Source organism: Apis mellifera, linkage group LG16 (genome assembly GCF_003254395.2).
Source record: "Apis mellifera strain DH4 linkage group LG16, Amel_HAv3.1, whole genome shotgun sequence".
Classification (NCBI taxonomy): Eukaryota; Metazoa; Arthropoda; class Insecta; order Hymenoptera; family Apidae; genus Apis; species Apis mellifera.
The window spans coordinates 6,668,471-6,683,162 of record NC_037653.1 but is presented as its reverse complement, the minus strand read 5'-3'; the positions used below and the strand labels follow the sequence as shown (position 1 = coordinate 6,683,162).

The window sequence follows — 14,692 nt, the reverse complement described above, 5'->3', positions numbered from 1 at the left end:
ACGCTTTTTTTTTTTATTTATTAAAATTTGCTATTTTAACACAAGTTTTTATTGAATCAAGGATCGTACAGCATTGGAATACAAAGTGAAGTAATTAAATAAAATGAATTAGGGATTGAAAGTAGGAAATAAATTTTTTTAAAATCTGTCATTTATTTATTTATTTATTTATTTATTCTTTTTTTTTTCAAATATCAATGGCACTTTATTTGCGAAGACTATGTACAGATGCTGATAGATGTAATGATATTCTTGGTGTTCAATATGTACACGCGCGCGAATTTTTTAACGTCGAGAATACGATAAAATGGACAGTTTTCGATTCGATAAACACAAGGTTTTAGCAACCTTTTTTAGAGAGAAGAAACAATCTACAAAAGAACTTGAACACACGTACACGTAATTATGTACAAGTTACATATACATCTTCGTTTTTTTCACGAAGTTTTCCTTTTTCTTTACATCAGTTCTTAATCCTTCTTTTTTATCGTGTAAAATTTCACGTATATAGTACGAAAATACTTTTTAACAGTTTTTTTTTTTTGTTTTTTTATATATAAAATACAACAAGTGTCGCTGTCGTTCGTTAATTTGTAAAAATACTACTATTCGTTCGTTGACGATTGTTCGAGATTTAAAAAATGAATCGAAAAACACGTGAAAGACAAAATATGATAAAAACGTGATTATAAAAAATGAACGATAAAAATCATTAATGTTAAAAATCAATTACGAACAGCGATTCTATATATATATATATATACTTTTCTCTGTACATTTTTTCGGTTTTTTTTTTTTTTTTTTGTTTTGTTTTGTTTTAATTGTCCAGAGGTTCTTCGTACGTCCTCGTTTTCTTTAATATATTTTTAGTAATTTGCAACTGTTTCGTAATCGCCTTCTCGACATTTTTCTTATTTTTATTCGACGCGGAAAGATGTTGGAAAGTATCCTCCAATGTCCTCCTCGTTTTCATCAATCTTCTTTTCAACGCTTCATTTTCTTGCTTCAAAGCTTCTACTTCATCGAGACCTGATAAAATAGATTTTTATTTGTAAAAATTATGTAATAGAAATATTTATATTTCTTCGAAATTTTATAATAAGTATATATAACGAGATAAGTTTGTCTTAATTTTAAAATAAATTATATATATATATAAAAAAAAAAAAAATAGAAATAGAAATTAAATTTTATAAAATTAATCAATATTTTTGAATAATGACTTGATCGCGTCGAAGTTACCTTCTATCGGCAAAGGACTTTCGCTATCCACTTCTCGAGCTGGCCTGTTACCATTGCTGTTATCTTCGTCGCTTAAAAGATTAGTCATGGATTCGGTGATTTTCAAAGTATCTTTCAATGGCCTCGTAGTTGTGATCGCCGCGTCACTTTCGATCCCCAAATCTGGCGAACAGCTTGATTTACTTCGACCACCGATCGTTGAATAATTTATCGATAACCAGTATTGCGAATTCTGAAATTAAAAAAAAAAATAATAATTTAAATTTAAATTTTATCATACAAATACATTATTGAAATGAATTATCGAGAAGAATAAATATGGAAATAATAATTTAACTAACGTTATACGCTTGATAATCCTGCATGATATCCTCGCAAGTTTGTTTCAACATAGACTCTGTAGGTATTGAAGAAACGCCGCTAGAGCTCGGTGCCGAGTCGCTCCCTTCGCAAACTGCAACGTGCCTTCTTAATTCTTTGTTAGTGACTTCCAGTTCTTGTAATCTTGTCCTCTGTGACTCGTTGATTTGATTCAGATCCGATATCTGCAAAAAGACGCGAGTGTTGGTAAAATCCTATTATAAATTACAATTAAATTAAACGGCGCATAAATCTTGTTCTGGTTCCGCTTACTTCTTTGTTGAATTTATCATGCATGGAACGGACAGTCATATCACATCTGTTTTCCGTTTTTCTTATCTCTTGTTCCAAACGCAACTTATCGTTCGTCAATTTCGTATTCTCTACGAGGATTTGACTGTGCGAAAGAGTGAGATGGTCCAATTCTTTCGTTAAACTCGATATGCTCGCCTTCGCGGACTCGTTTTCGTCTTCCAACTTTTTGATTCGCGATCTCAGCTACAAATTGTTCGAAACTTATTAAAAAAATGCTACCCTTCGAAATCAACGATCAAAATCATCGTAACATAAGAAAATTCTAACCGTATCATTTTCCCTGTTAAGGGTTATCAACATCTCGGTCGACTTTCTCTCCGAATTCTCTTTGTAATGCATCAATTCGGCCTTCTGTTTATTCATCTCTGTCGCCATATTCTCCAAGTCGACCAGTTTCTTTTCCAATTGCGCTTTACGGGTGCTGTTCTGTTTATTTTCCTTTTTCAGCGCGTGCACCTCGTGTATTCTTCTTTCCAATGCCGATTGCAATTTCTCGCAATACTTTTGCGACTTTTCCAACTTGATTATCAAAGGCGATATTTTCTCGTCGAATAACTAAATATATACAAACGCGAAAGAAATTTATTAGAAATTCGTTTAATGAAATTCGTTCCAACGAATTATTCCCCCCTCCATACTTACACAATCGAACGAAATCTTGGTATTCAGCTCGCTTCTGAGAGCGCTCAACTCCGTGTACAGTAAAGCGTTCGTTTCTTTCAACTCTTGTATCTGGTGATTAGCCTCGGAATCGTTCAAATCGTTCTGATAAGATTTGTAATAAGGCACGTATTCCAACGAATCCTCAGAGTCGGTGAAAGTCTTGGTGTATTTGGAAAATCTGGATCTGTTCAAAGATTTCTGTTGAGTCTCCTGCAACCCGATCCTGGCCATCGACACGGTCCTGTCGGGTTCCGAGAACGCTTCCGAGTCGGACTGCGTGGACGTTTGAGTCTTGGCGCTGATCAAATTCTCCGATCGACTCTTTTTCACCGGGTTCTCGATCAATCTCGGATTCGCGTCGTCCTTGAGCGCGACGTCGTTGCTCGAAATCCCCTCGAGAGCGTTGACAAAATCGTCGGACAATATTTTCGAGTTGATCAGAACGTCGAACACGATCTTTCTCCGCTCGTTACCGATCGTGTCCGCGTAATCCCCGTTCTTCAACATCTCCTTCATGAACTTGACCAAGTCCTTAAGATGTGTGCGCATCAACTCGCAATACTTCTTCACCCTTTCCGTTTTATTGTTATCGCTGTATCCATCGATCTCCGCCGCTTCGAAATCCGGTTTCGAAACTAGTTTCAACCATTTTAGGTAATCCACCTCCTTCTCGAGCTCATTTTTCTGGGCCACCAGCCTCTGTACATAGTCCGTCATAGTTTTTACGTCTATGGACTCGTTCCCGTCCACGTAGTTCAGTTGGACCACCTCGTTGGTAAACGTTACCTTAATACCGATCTCGTCCAGCTCCTTGACCAATGTGGAGAGCTGCGCCGTGGCGCTTTCTTGCGTCACGTCCGACTTGTTTCGGCCCCTTTCGTGAGAGGAGGCGGTCATGTGATTGTGAAGCTTGGCGATCTCCTTGTTCTTGCTCCACAGCTCCGTGTTCACGAGCTTCTGCAGATTCTGCGTCTTCACTTGCAACTCCTTCGTAAGTTGCTCGATCTTCTCGTTCTTCTCCTCGATCTCGGCCTCGCGTTCCTTCAACTCCCTCACAAAATCCTCCCGTTTCGTCCAATCCTTTTCCGCGTCGTCCCTCGCAATCAGCTCGCCCCTCAATTTCTCCAACTCGTTCGCTTTGCCCTCCAATTGCTCCATCATCGTTCGCTTCTCCGTCTCTAGCATCTCTATCTTCTTCTCCCTGTCCTGAAGTTGCCCTTTCAGTTCCTACGGGAGATAAATTTTAATTTCCAAATTTCTTTAATACGGCTAGAAAATGCTGGCGGATTCGTTCGAATTTCGTATCGAGAAAGAGATTTTTATTTTTTTTCATCCGATGTTTAGAGGAAATATTCAGCGATGCTTTCGGATATGGTTGAAACGATGTATGTGTGTATAGCGTGATTTAACCTAAGAAAATAGGATTACTTTGTACGTGGTTATTTTATTTACGTTTTCCAATTAAATTGATCTCAATTTTACACTTATTTGATATAATAATTTCATTCGGATCCAAACGAATTGGATTTATTTAATTCAGATCACAGACGCATCTCAAATAGTATGTGTAATGAAATATATATGAGAATTCAAAGCTCCGTTAAAAAATAGAGATACGTGTTATCGGATTGGAAAGAAAAAAAAATACAGAGAAATATGTAATAATTTCTCTTGAGGTTTTTCTAATCGCTGAAGAAATTTCGAATTTTTTTTACTTTCGTTTAGAATCGAAATCTATATCTATATCCATTGGAATATGTCTATCCAATTTTAGTTTCAATTAAGAAAATACTAGGAACATCGATTAAGCATCTCCTCTTCTGTTTGGACGGCGAAGATACCAAGTTAACCAACGAGTTGGTAACGAGGGTACAATAGCAATTTCGAAGGGGAAATTTTCGCAAAGGGGAAGTGGCAATTAATAGGGAATTACCTCCGACTCGACTTCGTTCTCCTTCTCCAAACGACTCTTCTCAGCCTTGATGGCCTCTATTTGGTCTCGTAGGTCGTTTATTTTGGCTTCCATTTCGTCGAATCGTTGCTGCACATATAAAGTATAGTTCTCGTCAATAAAACTCGGAAACAAATCGGTTGGAACGATCGGTAAGCTTTATTTGCAAGAAACAACTGCGATTACAGATATAATAGGTATGTATATGGTATACAAAAGTTTGCGTGCGAATCAATTTGCAATTGCGAAAATCGTGCGAATTATTTAAGAGAGGGGGGAGAAGAGATATATTTCGTGGATATTTTTTTCGTGGACGAACCCCATTATCGGAACCCCATGGACGGGAAAGGTGGAACAACATTTTACACACGCTATAATTTAACATATCGTGTAGGGATGTGGTGTAATTTTTTTTTCCTTTTTTTTTTTTTTTTTTTTTCAATTTTGTTTTCAAATTCGTATCGATATAACGTGTATCTAGATTTTCGGTTTCCTTGACCAACTGCGCGGCGAGACAAGGGTAACAATATCTGGCTCCTAAAAGGAAAAAAATAATTCCAATTTGTAACTTTACTTTGTTTCGACTAGGTTTTTGGTTTTCGTATTTTTTTTTTTTTTTTCACAACTTTAGAAGATTTATACTACTTTCGAAGAATTGTGAAAATTGAAAATTGCGATAGCATTGTCGTGAGGGTGAAGATGATTCGTAGAGGAGGAAAATTGGAGACGAAAAAAAGAAGAATGAAGAAACGAGGAAATGTTAATGTTGTATGCTTGATGGTGTTTCGAATTGATACTTTCACGTGAGAGAAGAGAATGGCCAAGCATTAAGCGACATTTGCTTTAATTGATATTTTTATCACGAAATTTTTAAAGCAAAAGATTTTGTTTGTAAATTTCAATTTAACAGTTTTACGAAATCAATGATTGCTCGATTACTTATCCGAGTATTCGTATCGGCGAGAAACAAGTTTAAATACTCAACTTCCGGTGTCGAAAAAAAGATTAAAAGTCCGGATCTTGATTGCAAGCGAAACCAAATTAATAATAATAATAATCATCGATTCTTCGTTTTAATAATTTTAATTTAAGAGAAAGAAAAAAAATTTCAAATCTGATTTTCACGATGAATTTTTCCACGAAGACATCGCTCGTTTGTCTACCTACCTCCATTCTCATCGAGGCGCACAAACAGGAAAACATTTTTATCGTATTTTTTTTTTTTTTATTTCGTTCGATTTATTTAATCAGGTTGAATTAATCCTTGATAGATAATACTCGACGCAAATGCTACGATTATTTCTAGCACTGGCGGAATATCTGTGACGGAAAAAATGACGCACGTTTCTTCTCGATTTCCTCCTTATAATCTTTCGATCAATTTCAAATCGCGAGAAATCGTCGAAATTCTTCCTCTTCTTCTTTATCTCCGTTATTTATATATATATCTCTCGTCGAAAGAAAAAAATATATAAATAAACAAATACGCATAAATTAACGAAATTTTTTTCTATTTAATCGAGAGTCGTTTTCTTCTTCTTCTTCTTCTTTTTCTTCCTCTTCTTCTTCTTATTCTTCTTCTTCGTTTAGACGAGAGAGAGAGATAAAAAAAAAGTTACACTCGAATTCGTTTCAAGCTTCGAGAGGAAAAAAAGAGTCACACTCGTTTCAATTTTTTTCCGTTTTACTCTGTTGAGTCTTATCGTACGTACGATCTCTCTCTCTCTCTCTCTATATATATATATATATATATATATATATATATATATATATATATCTTTTTCTAGTCGTAAAAAATGTGAGAGAGAGAAAGGATAATAATAATAACAATAATAATAATCTCGTCTCCTCGAGTCGCTCCTCGACCGAGGACTATTTCGTCGATCGTTAAACGCGTTTGTTGTGCAAACTGTGTTTGTAATGTGTCGTTCGTCGTGGATGGAACCACGGTGGTTTGGAAAAACGGTTTCGTGACGAATTTTCGTGCGAGGACTGCGAGGCTGGGCGAGCGAATCGCGCACACTTCGCGAGCGTACTGTCTCTATTATTAGATGAAAGGCACGTCTTCGGTTTGGTATCTCGAAGCTAGCGGCAGCATCGAACCGGGACGCGCGTTGCTTCCACGAAAATCGCTTCGATAAACCGACGATATTCTGACCCGTTTCGCTCGGTGGCAATTCGTCGGTTGTAATTCGTGTGTAGGATGCGGTGAAAGAGGTTGGAATTGAGCTAAGCTGCCTGTTAAGGAGCCGTTTAAAGCTTTTGGTAGTAGAGCTTCGTTCGAGAGTCGTAATTTTCTCATTTCTTGTTCCGAGCGAAGAAAGTTAGGATAACTCGAAGGAGAACGAGGTCAAGTATGTTGATTTAATCGACTCGAATAATGAAGCCGAGTTAACTCTGAATTAGGCTCGTCACTTTTAGAGGTGATTGCCTTTAGAGGGTAGTTGAGGGGGAGGGGAGAAGTCGTTTGCTAATTCTTGCCTTTTGATTCGATCGTCGATTCCTTTTCGGCCCTGCTCTCCTCGCGAGGAGATTAAACGAAAGAGTCGATGTGTGGAGCGTTCAGCGATATCTGGCCCGGTTCGAAAATAAACATCGTTGTCTTTTCTCGCGATAAAGAATTACGACAATTACGATATGTCTAAGCAAGTATTCCACGGGTAAAAGAGTGTAGGAATAATGGATGATAAATTTGGATTTTGAAATCCACGTTGGAACCTTGGGCCACTAATTAAACTATATATAGATTTGGTCCACGGATTGAGAGATTCGAAAATGTGGGAGAAAATATTCGATTCTTCTATCGAAACTGTTACGTAAAACTGTTAAAGATCTTTGAAAAATAATTTGTAAACGATATTTCCAATATAATTTATACTCATTTTTTGTTAATTGTACACTGTTTTAAATTCATCAACTAAAATTAGGCAATTAGACAATATATCATAAACGTAAAACGAGTATATCAATTTATTTTGTCGAAAGTTTTGACAACTTAATTTTTAAATTTTAAACGTCTTCGATACTCCTTTGTTGTTCACGCATATGAGAAACGTGGGTCGATCGTGTTGCAATTAAACTTGTTAAAGTTTTCGAGAAGCGTGTTTGTTGTTGTGTAAATAGAGATAAAATAATGTACCGAGTGGAGTAATTGTCGGAGCGATTATAAAAAAAAAAAAATTGTACAAAAATTTGTTCGATTGACTACGCGATTGAAATTAAAAAAAAAAAAAAAAAAAAAATCGTTCTTCGAAATCATCGCAATCATCATGTAAAATAAAATCGATGCTAGCAATTACACAAATTAAAGGCATCGTTTTACATGCCATGCGTTAACACTACAACTTCGTGCAAAAAAAATATATGCACAAAAAAAAAGAAAAAACTCAATTACGTCCTAAGAAAAGTTACAAAAAGAAAAAAGTAAAGAAAAAAATTCTGCAACTTGTATTAAATACGAAATAAAATAAATAAAATAAAATAAAATAAATTAAATAGAACAACACAAGTATAAAAAAAAGAGAGAGACAGAAAAAGAGAGAAAGAGAGAGAGAAGAAACATCGTCAATGGAGGAATTAAATGTCGAAACTCGTGTTTGATGGTTTTTTTTTTAAAGAAAAAAAAAAGGTTCTTTAAAAAAAAAATTACTACAACTCGAATCGAATAATCGTCGATCATGTATATGTATGTTCAAATCTTTTATGCGTACATGTTGATTAGCGCAGAGCTACTTGTTGTCGCATCGCATAAGGATATCGAAAAGTGAATGAACAGTGCCCCAAAGCGATAAGTGTCATGCAGTGAGAGTGATGATGGCGATAAAGCAGAAAGGGAGAAGTAGAAGATGTTAGGTGAGTTCAGTATCTCTGAAAGAAAGAGAAATGATCGATAATTCTAAGCCATTCCGTCTTCCACTATTCCGTGTTCCTTCGTTAGAAGCGGAATGTGCATTTGCAATCCAAACATTGGATCGTCTCTACATTTGCGAACGATTTTCATACAGCATCCTTGAGAATCGTTTAAACATAAAAAATGCAAAATCGAACACGACTCGGTTTTTTTTTTTCGATTAAACGTATAATTAAATGCCTACGAGGGAAATGAAAAATTTCGAGACAATTTCGAAACTGAGTCTCAACCCGAGGGAACAAATTTTGAACACCATATGATTCTTCAGAAACGTAGAGACAAGCATGCAGAGTCGAAAAATCATGATGTCGACCTGTGTGCTGGGATCACGCTCTGGATCATCCGTCATGTCGGTGCTGAAGTCTCTTCGAACGAATTGATTGTGGCCATCCCTCGAGGCTTTCAAGCTCTCGCACTCCCTCAGCCTGTTCAACTCGATCTCCAACTCCATGATTTTCTGCTCCTTCCTCAGCTTCGTGTTCTCCAATTGCTGCTGCCTCTCCATAAAACCTTGAATAGTCTTGATCGCTTTCTCGTGTTCGCCCTCCAATTTTTTCAACTTGTAATCGGTCGTCTCTACGTGCTTCTGCATGTTGCACAATTTCAACACCAACTGCTTCCTCGTCTCCTCTTGACGTTTCAATTCGCTTTCTTTATCTTCTATTTCCTGAATCAGAAAATTAAACCGTTGTTTCGTTCAAACAAGGATATCAGAGATGGGGAGTCGTTATATATATATTTGTGGGCAAGGAAAAAAAGAAGAGGACGAAAGTTTTCTGCGAACCTTGATTAAATCTCTCACGTCTTTGATCTCTCCACTTAAACCATGCACCGGCGACTTCATTCTAGTTGACCTTTCTCGATTTGGTTCCCAATCGAGACAAGTGTTCACTCTCTTCGTCATTCCTTGCACAGTTACCTTTTGTCCCATTCTCATTTGCAAGGGATCTTCGTTTGGATTCACGGTCGACGGACTATTAGGGGGTGATGATCTTTTCGCATATCCATTCTCGAACTGTAATATCATAAAAGATGTATATATATATATATATTTTTTATCATTAAAAAGACAGATGGATTAGATAGATAGAATTATTGGAAATATCAAATAGATAGATAATATGTTACTTGAGAGAGGAGGGCGCGATGTTTGTTGTTCAAGTCGGTGAGGGCATCGTCCCTGGTTTTTATAGAAACCCTCAACTGATCGACTTGCTTCTTCCTTTTCTCCGAAACGGCGTTCAACTCTTCGTACAGCCGACACCTCTCCTCCAGCTGTAAATTTTTTTCCTTAATCACTCTTTCTTTCTCGAGCAGCTCGTTTTTGCACTGCTGCACGACAGTGTCCCTTTTCAACAGATGTTCCTCCAGTTCTTTTACTCTCAACCGAAGCGCCCCGATGTCCTCCTGCCTCTCCGCGTCCAAATTCTCCTTCAAACGGGTCTCAGCCTCCAAACGTTCCCTGAATTCATCCCGTTCGCTCTCCAGTTCTTGCGCCCACACGCGTTCCTCGTCCAAACTGCTCGTCACCTGTTTCACCTACGTTTCACATTCACGATCGATTAACAATTCGATTCGATGCGTTACGCCATTGATGGATGGAACAATGGAGTCGAAGAAGATGCAAGATTTGTGAACGAACAATAACCCACTGATTAATTTTTTTTTTTTGCCTTTTTTTTAACGATAATACTCGCTTATCGTGCAATTCTTTCGCGGTGAAGGAAGTGTAATGAAGATAGCGTTGAAATAGCGTAGATAAAAGAGCAAATTATATTGTAAATAGGACGATCGAAAATTTATGCGTTTATTATTACTTTATGTCGAAGAATTTTTTCTCAAGAAAGAATGTATTCTTCAGAAAGATACGATACTTTTTTTTCTTTTAATGATTTTCTTTTTACCTCAGCTTCTAGAGATGCAACGAGCTCCTCCATCTGATGCAATTTCTCCTCGTTTTCCAACGCCTTTTCCGGCGTAATTCCGAAAGCTTCCTTGTAATAGATGGACGCATCAACCATTTTTTCCTGATATTCGGCCAATTCTAAAAAAGAACGGAACAAAGAACGGCAGAAATCGTTATTTATAAGTTTAACGAAATTTTCGAACAAGGTATTTTACAACATGACGTACCCTTCTCGAGTTTTCTGATTTTTTCCCGTTCATTTTCAAGCGATTGTTGATACTGAGCTTGATTCCGCGATGAAACTTCCTTCTGTTCCTCGATTAACTCAAACGCTTTCGCTGCCTGGCTGAGAAGTTCCTGTTTCTCGACCAACTCTTTCCTCAACGATTCAATTTCGACCTGACAACGAATGAACAAAGTCATTGGCGCTCGATATTTTTGATATTTAAGAAATTTTTTTTTTTCTTGCAAAGAAAAGAATAAAAGAATTCTGGATCGTATAAGAAACCTTCAGTTCAATATTTTTCTTTATCGCGTTCTCATCGGCCGACGTAATCCCCATTCGCTCCTCGAGAAAATAGATCCGTAATTTAAGGTTGAAGTTCTCCTTTTTAAGAGCCTCCAATTGATCTTCGTATTCTTTCATCGTTCTACCAATTCCTGTTCCCTCTCTGCTTCCAATCATCCCCGCCGGGGAGGTTTTCCCGGGTGATCTCACGTTTGCACCTGAAACAGAATATGATATATATGACCACAGGCCAATGTTTTAATTCGTCCAATTTTTTTTCTCTACCATAAAAGGATATTTCTTTACGTATTCAAAACGAGTTTCGAGTCGATCGTTACATTTGCGCATTTTGTGATTTTGATAGAACAGATCTTACTTTCCATAGTTAATACAGCAGGATTTTATCCGATATACCGTGGAGCCACGTGAACACGAGGGTATCTCTTTTCTAAGTCATTTCTTCTGAATGAAAATTTACCACGAATTCTCGATTCCTTAGAAGATTTGTTTCACCGTTTCACCCTTTCGTTGCCCCCTCGTTAATAGTCCGTCGACGAATCACCGATCCGAATACAGAAACAAGAAAACAAGGATTACATCGATCCGGTGCAGGCAACGTTATCTTTAACATTCACGTGTTGGACATTAGTACCCAAATTTTGTTGCGATCACGTTTACAGATGATGACAGTTCCTGCCCCTAACCCGTCCCCTGACTGATGCAATTGAAGCTGTTCGAATCGACCGACTCGATGGATAAAAGACGAGCTATCGATGAAGACGAGAAGCTACTAAATTCTCGTTTACTAAATTCCGTTTTTCTTTTTTGGAGGTTACGAGGTTCGAATTTATCAACGATCGATCGAAAAGATATCGTTTTCTTTTGCAAAGATTTCGATTTTTAGTTCGAATATCGTCGCGACGCGTAACACGATATTTTCCTTTCCCATTTCGGGGCAACGATATTTCCTTTATTTATATATTCGCGATAACAAATGAATCGAACGAACACAGTTTTTGTATCTTTTCATTCCTTATTCGAAATAACTCGAAATAATATTTTGCATCCGCAAATAGTCCAAATATATTTTCCTTTGGACAATGATATTTAATTTAATTAAGAAACAAAAAAATCACAATTTGTATCTTATTCAAAATAACTCTGGATCCACAAGTAGTGTAAATATATTTTTCTTTCGCTTTGGACAACGATATTTAATTTAATTGAGAAACAAAAAAATCACAATTTGTATCTTTTTATTTCTTATTTGAAATAACTCTGCATCCGCAAATAGTCCAAATATATTTTCTCTTCACTTTGGGCAACGACATTTAATTTAATTAAGAAACAAAAAAAATCACAGTTTGTATCTTATTCGAAATAACTCTGGATCCACAAGTAGTCTAAATATATTTTTCCTCCCCGCTTTGGACAACGATATTTAATTTAATCGTGAAACAAAAAATCACAATTTTACTTTGTATCTTTTCATTCCTTATTCGAAATAACTCGAAATATCTCTCTGCATCCGCAAATAGTCCAAATATATTTTCTCTTCACTTTGGGCAACGACATTTAATTTAATTAAGAAACAAAAAAATCACAGTTTGTATCTTATTCGAAATAACTCTGGATCCAAATATATTTTCCCTTCACTTTGGACAACAATATTTAATTTAATCGAGAAACAAAAAAAGAAAAAATTATTCGCGATAACAAATGAATGCAAGGAACACAGGTTTGCTTTGCAAGTGTTATCTTTTTACTCGAAACTTTGAACATTTAATTTAATTAAGAAAACAAAAAAATTATTCGCGATAACAAATGAATGGAACGAACGGAGAGTTTCGCCTTCGTAACTTTCCATTTCTTATTTCGAAATAACTCTGTCTGGATCCGCAACTAGCCCCCGACTTCAAATATACTTCGACAGCGTATTCGAATCGCTGGCAGTGTACGAACTCCTCCGGACGCAGCACGAGTCCCGTTTCCCGAGGGAAAATCGCTCGTAATGCAAACACGACGAACGCGAGAGTGAAGATAAGCTGGATCAGATCCCTTTTAAGGGAACGATCCCTGCTCGGGATGACTAACGAACGAAGAGGACGAGTTAGGAGATCGATCAAGTCGGGGATACGCGATATTTTCTCCAGATGGGCTTGTTGCAATGATTGAACGTTGAATCGATCCTATTCTCGAATTCAGCTACGTGCAGCTCGGTGCCAATTTTCGCGAGTAGTAAACGGGCGCCGCCCTCTTCCTCCCTTTTAAATCTCTTTTGGCCCGTCACCAAGCGCCGTGCTTAAACCTTTCAAGCCTCCTTCGACACCTTCGCGCACTCTTCTTCGTTTCGCGCACATTTTTACGACCCACCCTCCCCTTCTTTCGTTAGTTAGCCCCTCTCCCCTCTCCTCCCCTGTTTCGACTCCCGTCCTCCCTCTCGAATCGTGAAATTTAATGCGTTTGGAAATCGTACATCGGGATATTTGGAATATTTATATATATGAAACTCGTCGTTTATTAGGATATTCAAAAGGAGGATATTGTGCGTTCGATCGAATTGAAAATCGGTTGGAGAATTTCTTTTGGAATCCTCTTCTTGGATACAAGAATTCTTTAGAACGATTTAGCATATTTTAGCATTATTTCAGAATCGAAAGTTTCGCGACTTTCTCGAGTTTCTGAGAGGATGGGCATCGTTGAATTGTAATTAACAGTTTGAAGAGAGAAGGTGAAGGTGGTCGTGAAAAAAAGGTGGCTCGAGTTCGGACGAAGCAAGCATTGAATTTCACGATATCGAATTTCGATAATATCCATCCACGGTGAAATTCCATTGGCGATTCGAAAGAATCTAAACGACACGTGAACTTTGAAAGAAAGAAAGAAAGGGTGATTCGTGAAATGGAAATCATTGAAACATAAAGACGAATGAAAATAATATATACTTGGATGATAAGTTGCGGTAACGAAGCAACCAGGGGGGCAAAGAAACAGAATAACGTGCTGCCATTTGTGCTTTAATACGGTCTATTAAGCTCGACAGTTTGCGACACGACCTTTCTTTGTGCGGTGTAAATCATCGCGAACAGGGACCGCCATTGGATGCATTCAGCAAGGTATAAATATATAGTTGATTGCTTTTATTCTTTCCTCGGTGGGACAAAGTGATTCAAGGTCGAGATACGTATCGAGAATACGATTAAATAATTTCAAACGATTTTTTTCCTTCTATTTTCTCGAAACGTAGGAATATATTTATATAGATAATGTCAAAGATAGCGATCGCTTTATCGACCGAGCAACTCGTGTTACGTAATTCGATATAAATTTTATCTCTCCTCTATTACGATCGTTCATCGATAGATTGCACATTAAAATATTTCGTTTCATCCTTGAACAAACTGCACGGTATATCGAATGAATGATTAATTTAGTTGTGAAAATTTTCGATCGATTCGATCCACCGCACTGCGCACAAGAAAAATGTTCACCTCTCGACAAATACGATTAAATAACGAGTATACGAGTTATTATTAATATTATCGTTCAAGTTTTCGTACCGAACATGACGTGAACTTGTATAGGTCTGTCCTGGACGATGCCAAAGGTGTTCGAAGTGTCAGGGATCGACCTACCACATCCCATGCCACGTGCAATATTTCCGTAAAGAGTTACATCTTAACGCCTATTTACCAAAAGACCGATCGAAACGCGGATAAAAAGCGAAGGGAAGATCGATTCCTGGGGTGTCGAGATATTTCGCGTCTTCCCGTGACGACCGTGCAAACGCAAACTGAGATAGAATGGCAGAGCAGCGCCAAAGTTTTACATCGCAAT

At 37.3% G+C, this 14,692-nt stretch overlaps 1 protein-coding gene across 4 annotated transcripts in view; it reads right to left on the bottom strand.

Moving 5' to 3' along the window:
• Nucleotides 1-777: 777 nt before the first annotated feature.
• The window catches only part of LOC408563 (centrosomin), a 27,786-nt gene continuing 13,871 nt past the window's right edge, over nucleotides 778-14,692 (bottom strand). For 2 of the 4 annotated variants that reach the window (XM_006563138.3, XM_392107.7), the window contains exons 3-15: nucleotides 10,856-11,073; nucleotides 10,575-10,746; nucleotides 10,346-10,485; nucleotides 9,570-9,980; nucleotides 9,226-9,456; nucleotides 8,755-9,108; nucleotides 4,514-4,621; nucleotides 2,560-3,807; nucleotides 2,185-2,472; nucleotides 1,876-2,100; nucleotides 1,584-1,787; nucleotides 1,243-1,474; nucleotides 778-1,029 (exon numbers count right to left, since the gene is read on the bottom strand). In XM_006563138.3, coding sequence (XP_006563201.2) covers nucleotides 818-1,029; nucleotides 1,243-1,474; nucleotides 1,584-1,787; nucleotides 1,876-2,100; nucleotides 2,185-2,472; nucleotides 2,560-3,807; nucleotides 4,514-4,621; nucleotides 8,755-9,108; nucleotides 9,226-9,456; nucleotides 9,570-9,980; nucleotides 10,346-10,485; nucleotides 10,575-10,746; nucleotides 10,856-11,073 — 4,043 coding nt within the window. In that variant the 3' untranslated portion in view covers nucleotides 778-817. Of the gene's footprint in view, nucleotides 1,030-1,242; nucleotides 1,475-1,583; nucleotides 1,788-1,875; nucleotides 2,101-2,184; nucleotides 2,473-2,559; nucleotides 3,808-4,513; nucleotides 4,622-8,754; nucleotides 9,109-9,225; nucleotides 9,457-9,569; nucleotides 9,981-10,345; nucleotides 10,486-10,574; nucleotides 10,747-10,855; nucleotides 11,074-11,231; nucleotides 11,254-14,415; nucleotides 14,660-14,692 lie in introns of those variants that run through there. The other 2 variants (XM_006563139.3, XM_016917022.2) reach the window with 2 other exon arrangements.